Source organism: Misgurnus anguillicaudatus, chromosome 3 (assembly GCF_027580225.2).
Source record: "Misgurnus anguillicaudatus chromosome 3, ASM2758022v2, whole genome shotgun sequence".
In the NCBI taxonomy this organism is placed as follows: domain Eukaryota; kingdom Metazoa; phylum Chordata; class Actinopteri; order Cypriniformes; family Cobitidae; genus Misgurnus; species Misgurnus anguillicaudatus.
In genome coordinates this window covers 16,153,324-16,174,343 of record NC_073339.2, presented here as the reverse complement: position 1 = coordinate 16,174,343, position 21,020 = coordinate 16,153,324, and the positions used below count along the sequence as shown (strand labels likewise).

Here is a 21,020-nt window from a genome sequence, read left to right as displayed (position 1 = left end):
AACTGTTGTTTTTATTTTTTTTACTGTTGCCTGAGGTCTACTTATGATGTCCGCATATTTTTACATTCAAAAAGATCAAAAGCAATTAGTAATAGGCTATTTTGTAACATGGTTCTGAGGCTCTCTGGAGAAGTGCTCTGTTTTGATGGGCGGGCCGCATTGAAGACCTGGACGTAAACGCCCACTGCTATGATTGGATAACTTAATTTCCTGTCATTACATGTGGGGAAATGTTTTTAAAACCTTAATGTGTAAAAAAATTCCATCCGAACACACACATGTTTGAGGGTCTGGGTGCTAGAGATGACATAAATGGCAATGCTTATAATGAAGTAAAAACAAAACTTCAAACCTGACTTGACCAAATTACCGTATACAACACAGTAAGTCCATATCACTAACTCAGTGGTTCTCAAACTTTTTCAGCGTGCGGCCCCCTTTGTGTACAGTGCATTCCTTCGCGCCCCCCTCCAAAGAAAATGTATGACAAAAAACTCTAAAACTTCACATTTTAATTAAACAAAACATTAAATTATACAACCTTATTTTTTTAGGTTTAATTTCACAGAATTCATGATAAATTAATGTATTTTATAAAATGTCATAAAACTGGGGCCCCCCTGGCACCATCTCGCGGCCCCCCTGCATGGGGCCCGGACCCCAGTTTGAGAACCACTGCACTAACTTATACTTGTATAGTTCGATTGTGCTTGTGAGTGTAGGAACTTTCAAACGTGACTAAATTACCATAAACAACACGGTAAGCGTCCAACAGAATCTATATCATGGGTGTCTTTATCATTAACTTTGTATATTTCTAACGTTTCAGTTATATTATGTTGTATGTTGGACCTTTATTAATCGTTCAATGTTTCATTAAATTAAAACCGTAAAACATAAGTGTTTAGACACGGACATACCAAGCGATCTCTTATAAAGCAATAGTAACACATACTAATAAAATGATTTACTCACATAAGGCTGCTGTGCCATTTCTTTCAGATCCGATATTGATGAAACAACATTACTTATTAATCACAGTCTCTCTGCAAATCCAACATCGACTTGTGGTTTCTTTACAATTTAATCCGTAAACAAACACTCTGTATTCCCAACGGGAGCTGGGACTTGTTTAAAAATATAAGGTTTGACTTGCCCTTGGCCCCCACGTGTCACGCGAACCCCTGGGTGGTGCTACGAAAATAGTCGTTGCCTTTTGAATTTGGAGGTGGTGATTTAAATCTCTACAACGCCATAGATTGGCACATTCCTGGACCGACTGTTTTCATTGCTTGGTGCCAAAAACTGTTATATATTTTAGTAATGAGGACGTTTTCAGTTCTAAAACTTGCAAGATGTTCATTTAATGATAACCTCTTATATAACAAAATACCATGGCGATTTATTGGCCTTGTAGGTTGTTCATGTGCCACTGTAGTTCAAAAGTTGTGCTGAATATGACCCTGCATAGCCGACGACGACCCAGCCTGGTCCCCATGCTAACAGCACACCATCGCCAACATTGCCTGAAATGGCCCCAATATCATTGTGATTTGGCCGTGGATGGTCGGAGGAAAGTGGGCTCATCTAACGACAAAAAAATCCTGGTGAATCATTTTGATGGTTGAGCATGGAAACGTCGATTACCAACAAAGGGCTATGGCACCTGGATGAACTGATGGACTAGGACACTTTAGACGCTGTTATCACAATTTCACTATCACCGACAGGCATCTTAACATTGTTTTGTGTCAAGTGCACCTATTCATGGCAACTGTGTTCGCTGCCATTGATGACCATTACCAACAAGGTAATGCGCCATGCCATCATCATCAAGGAGAGATTCGAGGAACATGTTGGTGAATTTCTGTTTATGCCTTGTCCTTCAAATTCACCTGACATGAACTTAATTGAAAAGTAGTGGTTCGACTTGAAAAAACAGGTTTGCGCTACATTACCACCATCACCCTGCAATATATACGTGAACTAGAAGACCAGCTGAAGACTTTATGGTACCAGATACCCCAGGATACCTGCTGCCAACCCTGTCAAATCATGGCTTTACCTCATAGCTGCTGTTTGAGGCCCTAAAGGATATCAGGCAGGTGGTCATAATATAATGGCTCAGCTGTGTGTGTTTAAAATGTACATGTGCTAACTGTGAACATGATGATGTCATAGACCTAAAATTTAAACCCGCTGACAAAGTTATCCATGTGGTAGACCTTAAATATTTGTATGACAAAAACAAAACAATTATCACGACTAACGTTTCCTAATAACCTACTGATAAACAAAGCTGGATTAGTGCTGACTTGTAATTGGCTGAACTAGATCATCCATCTGAATAAAGGTCTTTGGAAACCCAGAGCAGATCATTACTAGTCTTAAAACTAGAGAAAGAAGCAGGTGGGTTCCAGGTACAATTATGCATTTTTGCATTTATACTTATATGATTATTCTAAATATTGTTAATGCTATTTTTCAGACTGTACAATGAAGCTTTTTCTTATAACATTTTTGTTTATGACAACAATTGCTCATGTAAGTAATAATTTTATTCTTTGTCACCTGTTACTTTATAATATTTTGCCTATTCCTGATCTGCTGCTAACATTGATTCTTTTTTATTTAGATCACTTCAGGCAAGGTAAGATATTTCATTGTCAATTTCTTTTTAATCACAAGTTCGTTTATAGTGTTGCTTTAAGCTGTATATGTTTTTAGAAACTACGCCTGATCAATGGTGTGAATGGGGGTCTGGTTACTGGTGTAAATGGTGTTAACCCTGTTCTGGTGGGTGGTCTGAATCCACCCGTGCTTGCTGGTGGTCCTGCAGTTATAGGACAGCCACCATTAACACAGGTAGGAACTGAGAAATTTGTCTTTGGTGCTTGTGGCACTTTGTGTATCCACTGAAATAAAGTCTTAATTTTGTACCTGACAGATTTTGCCGCCGGCTGCGCTCCCCCCATATGTGTTTCAGCCATCACCTGTGGGTGGCCCGCTCAACGGTGGACCTCAGTTTGTTTACCCTTACTTTCCTTCTAATGGGGTAGCACTTTAAAACATATTTATCACTGAATGTCTTTTGTCGAATGTACTTTACTGATCTCTTTACAATCTTTGTTCTGATATTCAGGGGTTTCCGTACTACATTGGAGCACCTCAAAATCAACCAGCTATAATTCCTCCTCAGCAGCAAGTGGGGGTACAAAATAAACTTATACATTTGCTACATTTGTAAAATCACTTTACTATTGCATATGTGTGAGACTCATTTCTCAATGTTTTTAGGCTGGGCAGAGTCCGTCTGGAAATACTCAGGCTGCCCCACAAGGGCCACTGACTATAAGATTTAAGGTATTTTTTGTAGATTTTGAATGAAAGAAACTCAAAGTTCTTCCAATAAATGTAATTGAGTTAATAATTTAAAATGATTTAATGGTCATTCTTTACTTTTTCTCAGCGTTCATTCTTCAGACGATTCACTACAAGAGCTCCTGTCTCAGTCACCCAGGTGAATCTTAATCTTAATGAAATCAATTAAATGCACATTTTAATGTAATTCTGACTCTTTTTGTATACGGCAGATGGCAGCTCAGGTGAACCCTACTGTGCCTGGAACAACTGTTGGGTAAATCTAAGTGAAGTTCATGTTTATATAGCTGAGGTGTGTTTTAAACATCATCCGCGGTTAGCTCAGTATTATACCATTGCGTTGGTCATGAAACACACATGCTAATAAAAATGTATACCTTGTAATGCACTGAATGTAATGCAAGTTGTTTATGATAGAAACGTCTGCCAAATGAATAAATCTAAATGTAAATCCATACATTTAAGAAGATTTATTTTTTTGTTTCAATACTGAAAATGTAAATATTTAATATTTCTATTGTAATGATTTGGTTGTTTCTATTGGCAGGCACTTTCAAGACATCTCTTTTCAGCAGAAAAACTGCTAAAATAATAACAACAATTAACCTATTAAAAAAAGTCTTCTTTATATAAGTGAACTTAATGCATTTAAGTCATTGTTATTGTATAATGCTTTTTTCTAAACATTTCTAACATTTCTAATGAATGTTTATATAGAATAATTGAATAGTCTATATAAAACAAATGTCATTTTTTCTCCACACCTAACTGAATATTTTTTTGAAAGCTATGTGCCACGTTTATATGTAACTCATGAGGTGCTATTAAACATTTTAAATGACAAACTCAAAACAGTCTGTGAAGTATCAATTACATAACTTTATACTTTAAAATTGATATTTGTTGTAATGCAATAAAGTTGAATAAAGCAAACCAATAAATCTTTCTATCAAACGTTTAAAACTATTAACCAACACTAATATGAACTTTTAAATTTACATACTGTACCAAATTACAATCTCTGTCTGAATAAAATGAGTTACAGGTTTTGGATAAGTATATACGGACTGAAGAATACATAAACCACAACCTCAATCTTACAATCTTTATATTTCTACACTGTAAAGAATGCAGCATAAAGTTTAAACAGCTTGGTCGAGTCAATTCAAGGTTTTAACTTGTGATAAGTTCACTCAAAAAAAAAAAAAAAAAAAAATTCTAAATAGCTCTAAAAGCTCATAATCACAGGGGAACCATTTTTAGTGCTATATAGCAAGAACCGTGATATAGCACCACTATAGTACCACATATGGTTCTACACAGGTGCTATATGGCACTTAAAATGGTTCCCCTATGATTACATGCCAGTGAACCACTTTTAGTGCTATTTAGCACCGTTTCTTTTTAGAGTGTTGACATAACTTATAAAAACAAGTTGAAATTGTTTAACTTCATAAAGTCTTGAAGATGCGTTGATGTTGGGATCAAATTAGACGGATTTAATAATAGGAATCTGAAAACAAAATAATGGTTTGGAAAGCACAAAGCAAACTTGAGCTATGCCAAGAGCTGATGATGAACTGAGGAAAAGAAGGCTGTTAGATACATGCAAATATATGAGGAATAACTAAAGAAACAAATTGTAGGTAATGTGAAATCTGAATCAAAGTCTTAAAACAAATCAAGAGTCCATAATATTTCAAAATAAGAGTAACAAAAGAGATGAACAGTGTGACAGTAATTCTTCAGTAATGACTCTTTAATTAAAACATATTTTACTAACATGAAATAACAATGAACAATTGAATTATAACCATTGCATGAAAAGTTTCCAAATTAATTTATTTAATATAATCTTAGAAAGAGTCATAGCAGAGCTAAATGTAAATGCACAAAAGGTTTATTTGCTTTTATGCATTTAGAAAAAAAGGTCAAAATATATATGATATTTATTTTTAAAGTACTTCATACTTTAAAATTGATATTTGTTGTAATGCAATAAAGTTGTAATGTAGCAAACAAAGAAATATTTTGATCAAATTTTTAAAACTATTAACCAAGAGTAATTATGAACTTTTACATTTACATACTGTACCAAATTACAATCTCTGTCGGAATAAAATGAATTACAGGTTTTGTATTAATTTATACAAACTGAAGAATGCATGAACCACAACCTCAAACTTATACTTATATATATATATATATATATATATATATATATATATCATATAGTTACATATGTATACAAATGTATATTTTTAAGATAGTTAAAGTACTAATATAAACGTTTTAGGTGCAAAGCTGTACTTTTTGAAAGGGTATAAAGCCCCAGTGATAGCTAGGGTACATATTTTGACACATTCTTTTCTGACAGTGTAAAAAAAATACCAATATGTATAAATCACAATAACTTTCTAATAATTACTGACTTATTACCAATATAATAACAACAACATATTATTTTTAACTGTTATTATTTGTTTTTATGCATTCAAATAAGTTATATAATTTTATTATGAATAGAAACAAAATATGATTCATGTATTTGAAGATTTTAGCTTTTATATACTGTATATTTGGCAGATTTATACTGAAATTCAGGCTTAAAAGAAAACACCTCAGTTTTTCAATATTTTACTATGTTCTTACCTTAACTTAGATGAATTACTACATACCTATATCTTTTTTCAATGCATGCATTTAATCTTTGTACAGCGTGTCGTGAATATGTTAGCATTTAGCCTAGTCCAATTCATTCCTATGGCTCCAAACAGGAATGAATTTAGAAGCCACCAAACACTTCCATGTTTTCCTTATTTAAAGACTATTACACAAGTAAGTATGGTGGCACAAAATAAAACTATATGTATATATATATGTAAATGTAATCGCGGCATGTTGGTGGATATATATGATGTACTTACTCAGACCATAATTCTCTGTGTATAAAGCAAACAGCTTATGCTGCAAAGCTCCAAAAAACTCAAATTTACAGTGGTTTCAGGAGGATTTGTGTCACCACCAAAGGCATTATGGCAGAAAACCTCACAAAAACGCCAAACATGTGTCATCATAAAGACTGACATGCTGTGGGCAATATGAGATGTATTTGCATGCTCTACACCACTATATAATAAAAATGTTAAATTCTTTATTTTCCCTTCTATTGCTCTTATGAAATATAGATGTGAATTGTGTTATTGTGAGGAAGATGTTATAACATTATAGGCATTGGCCATTTTCTATACTGTAAGACACATGATTATATTGCCATCTACTGGCACACATAAATCTTCACCATAAATCCTTTGTCTGGAATTATCAGCCCTTTAAAACATGTGATTACTGAATGGTCTTGGCTGTGTGTTATCAGTGTTATTTTAAGGAGAATGATTCAATCGGTTTAACTTGTTTTTCCATTCTCGCTCAGACCATAATAACAGAACAGATGTTTCTTCACTCAGACAGATCATTAGTCTGTGATCAAGCTCAACTGGGGCTCAGAAATACCACAAATTACAATAACTTTCTTATCATTATTGACTTATCACAAATATAATAACAACATATAATGTTTAACTATTCTTATTTGTTTTTATGCTTTCAAATAATTTATATAATTTTATTATGAATAGAACAAAATATGATTCATGCATTTGAAGATTTTAGCTTTTATATACCGTATATTTGGCAGATTTATACTGAAATTAAGGCTTAAAGGAAAACACACTCCGTTTTTCAATGTTTTACTATGTTCTTACCTCAACTTAGATGAATTACTACATAACTGTCTTTTTTCAATGCATGCATTTAATCTTTGTACAGCGTGTCGTGAATATGTTAGCATTTAGGCCCATTCATTCCTATGGATCCAAACGGGGATGAATTTATTAGCCACTAAACACTTCCATGTTTTTCCTATTTAAAGACTGTTACATGAGTAGTTACACAAGTAAGTATGGTGGCACAAAATAAAACTTTTGTTTGGAGCCATAGGAATGAATGGGGCTAGGCTAAATGCTAACACATTCATGAGGTGCTGTACAAAGATTAAAAGTGCATGCATTGGAAAAATATATGTATGTATTAATTCATCTAAGTTTGAGGTAAAAACATAGTAAAATATTGAAAAACGGTGGTGTTTTCCTTTAAGTCTGATAATAATCAAAGTCTGATATTAACCATAAATTTGAATCTTTCATCTGCTTAGCCTTACTCAGTCAATATTAAATATATCAAGGCTATATTTTCACAAAATGTTCTTTACATTATTCTTTGCATTGTGTCATAGGATGAGTTTATGTGCAAAACAGATTAGCAAAAAATGTACTTTAGCTGAGCTTTCACAGTATATTAAACAGCATATCATAAATGACTTAGTAGTGATGTAAGTTATTGGTGAACTGCCACCAAAGGCTTTGTTTAAAAACATAACTATTATAACTATTATGGATCAAAATAAAGTCAATGTCGAGACTAGAAAACCACTCCCCAAAATATGTCATCAAACACACACACCAGCTCAGGTTTTAAAGTCTTTAACCAAAATGACGTACTATATGTCTACAGGTAATTTGAAAGACATGACATACAGTAACTACAGTCAACCATACATTATAAATGGGCAAGTCCCATGCAGTTTAAAAGCAACGAAGATAAGACAATATTAGTTTGCACTTGTGCTCGATCATACTTTCATCTATTTGTTAAGATTGTGTTTATCTGTTTTTAAATCAGATTTTAATATTTTCTCAGCTGATTTTTATTCATAGCTAATCAAGATGATTATCAAGTTTCAGGCTTTCCTTTGCATTGTGGGTCTCCTCAGCATTTGCTCTTGTGTTCCTGTAAGTGTACATCTGAATCAATCAATACATTATACTTTGCTTTTTTATGTTTTACGTTTGTACTTGTATTAACAAATTTATGTTTGCATTTCTCAGATCTACCAGCCACAAATTGGAATTATTGCAAGCAACAGTAACGAGGTATCTTGGTAACACTTTACAATAAAGTTGGATTATATTAATATTAGTTTATTCATAGCTAACAAGGAACAATAGTTATACAGCATTTATTTGTGTTAATCTCACCTTTAATCCATTTTTATAATCTGTAACTGTCAACATTACTTAATGCACAATGAACTAACATGCACAGTATTGGCATTATCTCACAATAACAAAGATGAATAAAGGTGGAGCAACATATTGCTCATTGTTCTTATTGGAAAGTTTGACCTTTATAGTTCTTAAATGAAACTGTATAACATTTTCAGTTTTTGATGATCAAACTTTTAATAAAGCAACACTTATTCACCTGTTTTTAATAGATTTTGCGTTTCAATGGACTCAATGGTCTCACTTTGGCAGGTATTGGTTTGGGTCAAGGACAGGTAATTCAAGCACAGGTAATTCAAGTAATGACAAAGAAAACTAAGAGATATGCACAGCCTTGCAATTGCGTCAAGTGTGACTATACCTTAATGTTGTGATTTTAAGTTCATTGCTCAATTTGAATCTTATCTGTAATTTTCTTTCTCTTTTCTTAGGGTACCTCATTTCTCCCCCCCTTCCTGTTCCAACAGCAGCCACCACAAGTGCTGAACTTTAACCCTTCAGTGCCTGGTCCCTTTTTACCTCCTCAAATAAACCAGTTGAATCCAGCTCAGCTGATCCCATTGCAGCAGGATCAGCCGGTATCTCGCCTCGGCCCAAATAGCGCTATACCAGCACAGAACCCCGCCCAGGTAGGCACACACACTCCCACTGAGCTGAAAAGCAACATGTGTGTGTGTTCATTGCAATATGATCATTGTAAAATTATCATCTGCTCTGCTGAATAAGAAATGAATCAGGTGTTCCTAAATTCCTTTTTTGTTTAAAGGGCTTTCCATACTTCTTGACTAATCTATATCCTTTGAGAAACACTCCAGTATGGCAGCCACCCATCCAGAACACTGGGCCATATATTCAAGACCAGGGTACTAAACAACCAACACAACCAATCCAGGTACTATAGAATTTTCTCATCTTCACAATCTTGGTTAGCCTATAAGGGGAACTTTATATTGTTATGATAATAAATGCACATGAATTAAAGTAATTGACGCTTTACAATAAATCAATAGAGCATCATGCGTGACCAAAACATGCTAAACTATTGTGCCTGAGAGTCTGTGGATTAAATGGATTCAGTTTTATTAAATTAATGATGTAGTTTATCAGCGGCACACTTTAAGGCTTTTTTAATTCAATATTTCAGAATAGAGGAAATGCCGTTGACCAAAGTGTAACTGCTGCACCTGATTATCGTGGTGATCGACCTGGTCCTGGTCCTGTAGAGGTAATTCAACTACCTTTTTATTACTTGTATTGTGGTGTATAGAAAACTGCTATGTAGTTGCTTGAATCAAACATATTTGATTAAAAACGAACAAAATAGATGTTTATTAATCTATCCATCCTGTCTCAATGCAGGGGCATCCGGGCTTCTCAGTGTTTGGGCCATAGTTCTTCAGATGATTGTTAAAAAGGTAAAAAATATCATCAGGTGTTTTTTAATGAATGTATATTTTATATTTATTTTCTCTTAATGAATATATGTATTCTTTTTTTGTTAGTTTTTGCAGATATCCTGTCAAGGAGACCTTTCCAATGAGACATTTTGTTCACTTGCACAAATAGTTCAATAATATCAATGCAAACATTATTAAATAAATAAATATGCTCAATTGCTTTACATTTGTTATTCTCAGAGACTCTTATTTCACTCCCATTTAACCTTAACAAGAGCATTGCTTTCTACATATACGATACCAAGCATTAAACTATTAACATAAACCAATGAAGTCAAATGAAACACATAATAAAAGTCACAGTGTTAATGCTAAATATTTTAATGAACAGATTCTTAAGTACATAAACAAAGCAGAGAAGCAAGCACTGTGTTACTTTGTTAAAAATAATTAATACTATACATTTATCTAATATCTATACATTTTAGTGCACTACTGAATTAAATAATAGTTAGTTGTTCCATCACCTGTGGAAAGAATAAAAACATTAGTATAAGCCAAAGTGAAATTATGACCTAAAAGTTTGTAAATGGCATTGGCATTCTGTCTTACCACTTTGTGTGGATTACAGGGTTCACTGCCAGCTTTGTGTGACCCCTAATTATTTTCAGACTCCGCCTGTAGAGACAGAGCAAAAAACAAGATTGTGTACAATAAGTGTAAAAGTCTTTATCAGATTATTTAAAATCAAAACCCAAAACACTAACCTTCATGAATGAGGGGAGCTGTAAAGATAACATTTGTACATTAGTAAATAAATAAATATATGTACCGTATAAATAATATTTATAAAAATATATATGTATAAAGATATTGAAGTAAGACATGATGTGAAAAATGACTTCTTGTATTTTGGCTGGATCTTTCATAAAGTGTTAAAGTTACTTACAAGCATCGTAATGCCATACTCAAATGAGATTTTTTGCTGTTGGAAAGAGGGTTATTAAGGATGGGTTATTGTTTAATTTGACTTTAGTACTAGAATATCAAATAAATCAATAAGTAGTTAAAACAGTGTGGTTTAGTGTGTAGTGTATATTTAACCTACAGTTGCAGTTGGGTTATAGATGAGCTTCAGATAAGGCTGGCAAATAAATAAAAGATAATTCGACATAGGGACTTATGCAATCAAATACACTTATAATTAGGGATACACCGATACTGGTATTGGGTATCGGCCTCGACACCACATTTTCTAAAGTACTTGTACTCGTTAAAAGTCCCCCAATACCGGGGATCGATACCACGGTCTGAGAAATGTCTATGTTTCAGCGGCGTGTAAGGGGTTATGCCTCGTGTGTTGTCCAAAGAGGCAGAGTTTACAACAAACTGAAAAAAATACATGAGTTGCACTGTCACTGTTGATTTTTTTTATAATTATTTATTCTGTACTATGTTGCATACAACATGCTTTTCATTTTAAATAAATGTTCTTAATTCCAAACTAGTCCTTGTTTTTTTTTCAATTATATGACTTAAGCTGTTACCTGTAAATTTAAATCATGTTTTTTTTTTTATTAAGTACTCGGTATCGGCAAGTACTGAAATGCAAGTACTCGTACTTGTATTCCAAAAAAGTGGTATCGGTGCATCCCTACTTATAATACTTGTATATGTTTTGAAGTACTTTAACACATAAAACATGACAAATGTTCATAATTGTGATTTTACCTGAGGGCCAGAGAGGGAGTAACCATACTAAAAATAATCAAATACATAAATTAATTACACAAGAAAATAAATCATTTGGAACACATATCAATATTGCCTAATAAGGGCATAAGGGCTTAACCCTGTGTAAAATATATCAAAATAAATTTACCCCCATTTCCTGAGGCCTTTTTACTCCACCCTGTAAATTAGTCATGAATAATGTAAATAAATTGATCATGAAATAAGTGGCAAAATCATATCTATTAACTATTTGCTACCTTTGGGAGCTTCTGCTCTCTGCCCTGAAAAAGACAAATTATATTTTCCATGAATGTCATGAATCTATCGCATTCTTTTTATTTTTAAATCTGTAAAATTCTTTCAATTTTTAATTTCATCTTTACTTTTTTATTACTTTTAAGGAAATATTTGTACGTTGTTGTATGTGGGACTTGAATTGCAATCTTCTCCAATCACTTACCTTTGGAAGGAGAAAGATATTCTCTCCCTAAAACCAAAACCAAAAATGATTATCGGCTATTTTAAAGCATATTGTATATTTTTGTAAATAATTCAATGAAAAGTTTACTTAATTTAGAGACATCACCTCTTTAATATGGTAAGCACTAGCATTCTGCTAGAGAAAGAAAAGTGATTTGTACTTTTATTTTAACATTATGATTTTTATATACAAAACAATTGCGTCAACATCAACCATTTTGCTCACCTGCAAAGTCACATTTTCAGCCTATAGGTTTAATTCAGTGAAATAAAACGTTGCACACTTAGTTAAGGCATATCAAATCACATTTTTATTTAAGCCTAGGGTTATCAACACCTTACCTTGAAGATAGGGAGGAACTGCCTGTTGTCCTAAAACATTATAACCAAGCAAAACGATGATGAATAAATAATAAAGATAATAATAAAATTAACAAATAAAACTATAAAATCCCCCAAATAACAATGAATATGTGAGAAGAATTAATTAATTTAAAAAGCAGACCTTACCTTCATGTCAGGACGAATAGGTTTTCCTAAAAGTTGATCAATTTGATTCTCTTTGCTGCCACCTACTGGAATCTAAACAACATTAACAATTAGGAGATTTTTATTTAGGCAAATATTGGGTTCAGAAGGCTGCATGTGCACATCTAAATGGCTAAATATTGCTTTTGGTTTAAAATCCCAGAGGAAATCTCAAGCTCACTCAAGCTTGGTATAACAATTAAATTCTGTTAAGTTCTGTAATAATAAATAATTAAATACATTTATTTTCTTTCTAAATAATGCACATAAGGCAGTGAAGTTAAAAAAGAAACTCTCTCTGTCATGATAAAGTAACTTTACATCTTAGCTTAACTCTGATTTTTTCTTAATGGGATCGTTGCCTTGGTAACTGAACTGTAAGGATGTTTAACTCCATTAGCCTAACTTACTCTGAAAGGTGGTCTATCAGGCCTGCCGCTCAGCTGGGCTTTTCCAGCTGCTCCCTGTTTATCAATTTGGCCGTTTTTCAAAGCACCTTGGTTCAAATTAGATCTGGACCTAGTCCACTCATCCTAACAAAAAGCAGAAAAGTGAGGAGTTCAGATGCAAAAATTGCTAAATGCAACCCCCATCAAAAATTTGATTTTTTGTATATCCATCAAATATTTCCATTTCAAATACGCTTAAAGGTACATTGGGTAACTTTTAGAAGGATCTCTTGACAGAAATGAAATATAATATACATAACTATATTATCAGCGGTGTGTAAAGACTTTACATAATAAACTGTATTGTTTTATTACCTTAGAATGAGCCGTTTTTATCTAAATACACAGTGGTTCCTGTAACATGAAGGTTAGTTGCAATTCGCAATCTCACCACTAGATGTCACTAAAATTTACATATGCCACTTTAATCCCGGCCTACTGGTTTGTTGGCAATTTTTACATGAACATTTACAAGAAAACATGTCAGACACACTTAGAGGGTTTTGCATATGCCCTCTTCAAGTGTTTTACAGTTTTGCTGTTTTGAAAAACAAATGCACAATTTAACTAATTGTAAAACTTAATGTTACTCTTACCCTGTTTCCTCTTCCATTTTGACCAAGGACTGCTTGATCTCTCCCATATGGAGACCCATCAAATGCACCCTGGGCTTGTTCCTCTTGTGATCCACCAGGATTCCATGGGTTCATCTGTTCCGGCTTCTGTAGTTGAATTAGGCAAGATGCATATTAAAATAAACACTGTTTGATCTCTTAAAATATTTTGCATACTGTTAAACTAAATGCATTACAAAAACATACAAAAGTTACAGATGCAAATTTGTTCTGCTGCCATCTTGGTCTGACTGGCGTTCCTCTCACTTGTGGAGGGTTTGTGAAATGTTTCTCTTCATTCATTCGGCCAGCTTGGTCCCAGTGGTCTCTGTCACTGGGCTAACACACAACATAACAGAACATTCAATAATCAATAATATAATCTCATAAATGTCTCATAAATTTGATTTGCAATGTTTTACTCACTTGAGCTGCCACCACAGCACACGATACAATCACCACAAACCACATTGCTTCTGCAAATGAGAAATATTTGAAGTTAAGTTCAGCATAAAAATATAATTTTAAGGATAGTTACACACTTACTGTACCTGTTCTGTTAACTTCTCAGTGTTTCCACCTGTTTCTGCTTCCACCTGTCTTTTGTCCCTCTTTATAGAAGATGCGGATTGAGCAATCGTCACTGTTTTTTGCAGTGGGTTTTGGTCAAGTCAAGTCAATTATTATCACTTACCAGAAAAATGATTATTAGTCTAATTAATCAAGCTGATTTTGTATAAGATAACATTGTAGGCCATGCAAGCATATTTCATGACCATCTCAATATTCTTGATTCCACAAGATGTAAGTATATTGACTTTTTGATAATTCTCTCTATTGCAATGTTAGTTTGGAGGATTAAATAAAGCCACAGAGGAGTGTCACATGTAGGAGGAAATTACTGATTGCTAAACTAATTTGCAGGCTTAAGCCCACCTAATCTTCAGGGATTCTCACGTCTTTGTATTTAGCAACATGGGTGAGGTATTTGATCCATACAGATGACTTATCCAAGCTTAACATTACGTTTTGAAGATACGTCGAATTGCAATGTAAGACACAATATACAGTGCAACAACACATAAACCCGGTTGTGCGCTGTGGTTATTGAAGAATATCTTTGCCAGATGGTGCAACTGACCAGATTAAAGTACTTTAGATGGCCATCTTATAATTATCAGTCATTAAACCATAAAACCAGACAAAGCCAGATAGCGCTTGGAAAGGTTTCATAAGTTTTTTAAATAAAAAGCAATTATTCATGCATCTGTTATCCCTTTAATTATATGGTTCAGCAATCTAAACTTTTTTTTTTAAGTTAGATGGAGACATAGTGCCTTGCTGTATTTAAATCCTCATGCTGTTCAGATTATCCACACAGCATCAGGACAAGAAATATAATCATTTCTGCTCTTTGAAGAATCCTGCTCTTGACAGAAACATGAAGCGATTTTTAACCTTTGCATGCTTCCTTGGCCTGACTTTGGCCTTTCAGGTAGGTTTGTAAAAATGCGATTTAACGCTGAAAGCAATTTATAGTAGTATGATGTATATGTGACAAGGACAATAATGATAATAATGATTATTATAATTATAGGCTGAAGTTGATCACCAGCGTGTGGGTCGCTCTGTGTCCAACTCTGATTCTGATTCTGATGAGGTTTGCAAAAATTGCAACATATGCATGATGTATGTAAATATAAATGCAAAATCATTATGTTGTTTTAATCGACTGTGCTTGCACTTCTTTTTTAAAGCAGATTGGACATGTTCTTCCCTTTTTGCACGGACTGACCCCAAATCAGATTCTTCAGCTGCTGATGACCCTTTTCTCTGAGACTCTCTCGACTCCGTCTACCCCCTCCTTAACTTCTACAGTCCGAACACCAACCCCTGCTCCTACCTTTACATCCACCAAATCGCCTTAAGGGCTGTGGCTTGTTGAGGGAAATCATACGTTTGAGTACTATACTGAATTTATGATAAGCCTCTCACTGCAACAGCCTATATTAAAACTAAATTGGAATGGAAGAAATACAACAGCAACGGAACAATTCATGCACAATTCAATAATAATTTGATGTCTGTAGTGGTTTGATTCTACAATCATTTTATTTTGTTGTTTTTGGTGTATATCAGTGGCATGTTGTTATCATTAAAACATTTGGATTTACCTCTTTTGCTGAATTTATTGTAGTTATAAACACAAGAATATTTACCCTTACCTTGCTCTCAATAATAAATAACAATACATGATAAAAAAAAAATGAAAATGCTTCACAGTTGTAGCAACATAAAGTAAAATAACAAATATTATTTGCATGAAGAACAAAATTCTTATTTTATTCAGTCAAGAAAAATAAAAACATTATAAAATATTCATTAAATACAGAACAAATATACAATATGAACACACACAAAAAGTTTCATGATGTAAAACATTAAAGAAGTAAATATATCTGCAGCAAACCATGCAGTGATTGTGCAAACACTACCCAATATATATATATATATATATATATATATATATATATTTCACTTTAGACATTTTACTAATTATAAGTAACTTTGCAACTATACTTCCAATACTTAGAGTATTAGACTGTCTGCTTAATATCTATTAACACTTTATTGCAATGATCCCTCAACAGACATTAAAATGTCTATAAGCATCTTTGCAGGTGAATGTCAACTTATACTAACCATAACCTCTTCCGTAATCCAAACTCTTACAATCTACTAATACTCTTATGACAGCGAGTTTACGTATGGTTGGAAATGAATGAAAGTTAGTATGTAGTTGCAAAGTTATTTATATTTAGTAGAATGTCTAAAGTATCAAAATAAAGTGTAATCTCATATTTTATCTGATGAATGAATCATGAATGAATGCTTTTACATTACCTAACTACCATAGCTTTGAAATGATATATATTTCCACAATTCATCATGCTTAAAATCACCTGTCCTCTCCTAACATATGTAAAAAGTGAACTGAAATATAAACCCATTTTTAAAGTTTTATAGCTGTGCCATACAAAAAAGATAGGTGAAATTCCATTCATGAAAATTATGCTGTACTGTGTGTACTATTATTTACTATTTTCTCCCCAATAAGACAAGTAACCCAATTGATTTCTGTGTGATATAAAATATGGTTATTTTGTCAACACTGTCAGCTGGTAACACCATTAAATTTTCTTTAATAAAGCTGAATTTCAGGCTGAATAAGACATTTATTAACTGGATAAAAGATGTTGAAAAATGGCAGAAGAACTATAACGACCGGTACAACAGCAATACAACTACAACAAATCTGAACAAGTTAATCTAAAATCATCCAAATTCATTCTTTTTGAAGTACATGACACTAAATAATGGGAACAAGGAAATAATCCTGGGAGGAGAAAGTGGGGCACAACACATTTTGGTTTTGGGTCAATTATTTAAAAAAATATTTAGCTAAGAATAATCACATTTTTAAACAAACAAAACACACATCTCTGTAACACTTATAATACTTATAATTAACACAAATAATTCAATGCTATTTTGTTTATATACTAGAAGTGGATATTGTTTATCTGTCTATAATAGATCCATCTATGATCCTTCCTCTAACCATCCTTCTGTTATGTATCAATGCATTTTTTGCAGCACAATTAAGACAAAAAAAAACATATGATAAAGATACTTGCCTGCATCCAAAACACTCTTTGTCCAATATCTTAACAAAACACATCAAAACTTTTCAAAAGTCCACAGGAGATTGAATTCTGACAGTGAGAGTAAAAGACCAAAAGCACAGATTGCTCACTCCTGTGTAACTATCTAGAAAATGAATGTATAATGATAAGGTATCAGCTGTATTAGCTAATAATAGTATAAGAAGTCAGATTAAAATAAAAAATGCTCTTCTTCATAATAAAGATAATTAAATCAATAAATCAAAGCTACATCCACTCATAAGGCGTGCCTTAATCTTTTGTTTTGTTTATGTATTGCAGAAACTCAATTTAAGCCAAGAATGTTTGTATTTATTATACCAAACATTGTTCTGTTTCTTAATTGTTGAGTAAAGTCCAACTTGCCAAATACATAATGTTATAATGAGGTTTGTTATACAATCTCAAAAAAGATTTCTTAAACATCTCACTGCATAACATCTTCTGATTGGTTAGTTGTATGTTGATAATGTGTTTATAAAGGACACATCTCACTGCTGTTTGAATATCATACCTGCTTCAGAGGACTCACTGAGGTGATTTACTGCAAAGCCATCCAAGGTAGAATTTACATTTAATTATTTTAGAGAAACTTTGATGAATTCAATTTATATTGGAGGAATGCTTTAACACATTATTTAATATTTGATCTCACAGGTTATCAAGAATCATGAAATCTTTCTTCATTGTTGCCTGTGTCATCGGACTCTGCTGTGTTGCGCTGGTGAGTAACTATAAGTTATGTTGGTGTTTGTCATTTAACTTGACAATAATAAATAAATCCTGACTAAATGTTGATGTTAATTATGTCATATTTCCCTAACATGAATGTAAATAATAAAAATGAAATATTTTTTTTTAACAGGCAGATGATGAGCATCACAGAGAGAAGCGAAGAAGTTCCATAGAGGTCAGTTTGAATATGAAACCGCTCAAGTTCTTTTAATTTTTTTATTTAACTTATTTATTCATTTTACCGAAATAATCCAAATGGTAAATATTCAAAGCAGTGCAAAATGTTTGCACAACATTAATATACAGTCATTATAGAGATATACATTTTGAATATGTGTGCTAAAGTGAATTAGTATATCTGTACATGTGTATGCTTTTGTTTTGAATTTATGTGTTATACTTGACTGTGATTCTCTTGGTATTTCTACAGAATTACTACAGACCATACCAATATCCGCGTCCCCCTCCATATCCATATCCGTCTCCTTACGCACCAGCACCAGCACTATCCCAGAACACCCTCCTCAACATCTTGCAATTACTGCTAGCACAACTGGCAGCCGGCACAGCCCCAGCACCTGCCCCCGCTCCTGCCCCTGCCCCGGCTCCTGCTCCAGGCCCTTGAGGGAGATCTGTCACCAGTTAAAGTGGAGGATGTGTCTATGAATCCATATTATAATGTGTGACTTGATACTTCTGTTCCTGGTGTCTAACAAAATAAACCTTGCATCATTAAATGAAATGTTTGTGTTTCTGTGATGTTTTCTCTGAGTGTTAAGCAGCAAAATAAAAATGTTTGAGTAGAGTGAATACAGGTTCAGTGAAATACTTTCTGATATTTTATCATTGTTGTTTTATCAAATGCTCCAAAGATGAACACAATGCTTTAAATATTATAATAGAAATATTATAGAGTTGTTTCCTTTGCACTTCCACCTACATTTCTAACAATCTTTTGAGCACGACAACTGCGATTATACAATTAATGTAATTTTAAATGCCATAAACAACAATCATGTGATTGATTTTAACGATGCAAAAGCAATAATGCTGTAATCTACATTTTTTGTTTATTTTCAATATTAATATTAGTTGCAATTATTAAAAACTAAAATTTTTAAAAATATTTTATTGATATTGATAATTAAATGAATCAATTTCTACAATGTTTTTTATTAGCACAGCTTTAGAATTAGATACATTTCCACTTTAAATGTATTAATAAAAATTTTAAATCAGATCAAAATCAAGTAATTTTCATTCCTAAGAAAATATGTTGTATGTAACAAAAAAAAAAAAAACAACAACAACTGGTAATTGTGCTTACACATTGTAAAAAACAATTTCAAATCAACCCTTTTTATGTTCATGAGTTCGCATTAACATGTAGTCGATAGGGAATGAGATAAAGCATATTTAGGAAATGCTTTATCCTGATTGGTTGGATCACATGACCATGCTCCTCCTGAACTTAGTTAAATAAACTTCATTTAATTTACTTAACAAATGAAGTTAAACAATTTCAACTTGTTTTTATATGTTATGTCATCTTATCACCATCAAATCTTAAAATAGTATAGGTTGAATTGACTTGCAGAACTAAGTTGTTTTAACTTTTACAGTGCAGGTAACTTATATATTTTTTAATTTTCATTTCTTTGTGAATTTGAAGTATCTTCTTAACACCACAGAACCAAATAGTTTCTTTGTGATATGAAAATATGGATATTTTGACAACGCTATGTCAGCTGTTAACACCATAATTTTTAGGAACCACAACACAGGAATCCCAGCGCAGAGGTTTTAATTCAAAATATGAATAGTAGACAAACACTCAATGTCATCAGATGAAAATGTAAAAAATAGGAGAAAACACTTGGTGAATCAGTAATATGTATAGACCAGTTCAAATGATGTAAATAACACTGGTCCAGAAACACTTCCTGTTACAGTTTGTGGCAGTTATTTTTTTATTTCACATATATTACTATCTTTAAGATGTTTGTTTAACTTCAGTTTATTCAAGGTTTATATGTTCTGTTGGTTTATTGTATCCCAACATTTAACTAGTGTTAAAAAACGGAAACAGGAAGTGCTTCTGGACCAGTGTTGTTTACATCTTTTGAAATGGTCTATAATAGAAAACTCTCAGTGTCCGTGTGTGCGATGAAGAGATGGAGAGAAAACACTAGCGAGGCGGACCACAACGATCTCCTCTAGATAGCTCACAATGTGGGAAACACAGCCGGGCTGTAGGACATCCACAGATACGTAAACACAGACGAAATCCTGGCGGGCACAGAGAGAGATTCCTGGCGGGGCACAGAGAGAGAGAGATTAGCTGACGGAGTCTGCAGCTGACGAAAGCGCTGCTACTGGTCAGCACAAGCCGTTGGACAGCGCTCAGAGAACCACAGATGTAGAGAGCGCAATACTCGACTGTTGCCACACCAGTCGGGAAAACCAGACAGCAGAGATGATGAATAATCCAGCAGTGATAGAGGGCGAAGACTAGAAACTAATCCACAATAGAGTGACAACGGGGCGGGGAATCTAAGGGGCAAAGGCAGCAGAGAGCACAGATATAAATCAGAAAACTTTCTAAGCTTGACATGACTAGGACTAGACAAAGCTAGCGGGCCCCAACATACTAAGTCGAACTTGCAAAGAACAAAGAAAATGAGGGGAATTTAAATCAAACCGGATTGGGCAATAATATGGATCAGGTGTGGGACGCCGGTGAGAAGAGTCAGAGATAATGAGATCACCAGGTGGAAGACGCGCACGTGTGGAGCTGTCAAAACAAAACACAACACATAGTGAAACAAAGACAAAGCAGCCAATAAGACCGAAA

The 21,020-nt window shown here is 33.4% G+C and overlaps 2 protein-coding genes and 4 long non-coding RNA genes across 6 annotated transcripts in view; 3 read left to right on the top strand and 3 right to left on the bottom strand.

Annotated features, from left to right (window-relative positions):
• Window positions 1-21,020, bottom strand: part of LOC129444278 (uncharacterized) — a 321,920-nt gene that overhangs the window by 111,749 nt on the left and 189,151 nt on the right. The window lies entirely within an intron of this gene.
• scpp9 (secretory calcium-binding phosphoprotein 9) lies at window positions 1,458-4,190 on the top strand. The gene is made up of 9 exons (XM_073860034.1): window positions 1,458-1,607; window positions 2,636-2,650; window positions 2,728-2,865; window positions 2,948-3,055; window positions 3,143-3,211; window positions 3,298-3,363; window positions 3,470-3,520; window positions 3,594-3,637; window positions 3,929-4,190. Exons 1-9 carry the CDS (start codon window positions 1,458-1,460, stop codon window positions 3,966-3,968), a joined length of 681 nt encoding a protein of 226 aa, XP_073716135.1. The 3' UTR covers window positions 3,969-4,190.
• odam (odontogenic, ameloblast associated) lies at window positions 8,060-9,923 on the top strand. Its single transcript, XM_073859827.1, has 7 exons — window positions 8,060-8,231; window positions 8,328-8,372; window positions 8,717-8,794; window positions 8,936-9,133; window positions 9,271-9,396; window positions 9,649-9,729; window positions 9,864-9,923. The coding sequence occupies exons 1-7, from the start codon at window positions 8,166-8,168 to the stop codon at window positions 9,894-9,896; spliced, it is 627 nt and encodes a 208-aa protein (XP_073715928.1). The 5' UTR covers window positions 8,060-8,165; the 3' UTR covers window positions 9,897-9,923.
• Window positions 10,104-11,817, bottom strand: LOC141353321 (uncharacterized). The gene is made up of 7 exons (XR_012360369.1): window positions 11,784-11,817; window positions 11,633-11,659; window positions 11,010-11,045; window positions 10,851-10,886; window positions 10,669-10,686; window positions 10,514-10,579; window positions 10,104-10,428 (listed from the first exon to the last, which is right to left on the bottom strand). It is a non-coding gene; the product is annotated as an uncharacterized lncRNA (long non-coding RNA).
• Window positions 12,169-13,197, bottom strand: LOC141353320 (uncharacterized). Its single transcript, XR_012360359.1, has 5 exons — window positions 13,054-13,197; window positions 12,626-12,697; window positions 12,458-12,487; window positions 12,342-12,362; window positions 12,169-12,248 (listed from the first exon to the last, which is right to left on the bottom strand). It is a non-coding gene; the product is annotated as an uncharacterized lncRNA (long non-coding RNA).
• Window positions 14,713-16,090, top strand: LOC141353319 (uncharacterized). The gene is made up of 3 exons (XR_012360358.1): window positions 14,713-15,201; window positions 15,304-15,366; window positions 15,467-16,090. It is a non-coding gene; the product is annotated as an uncharacterized lncRNA (long non-coding RNA).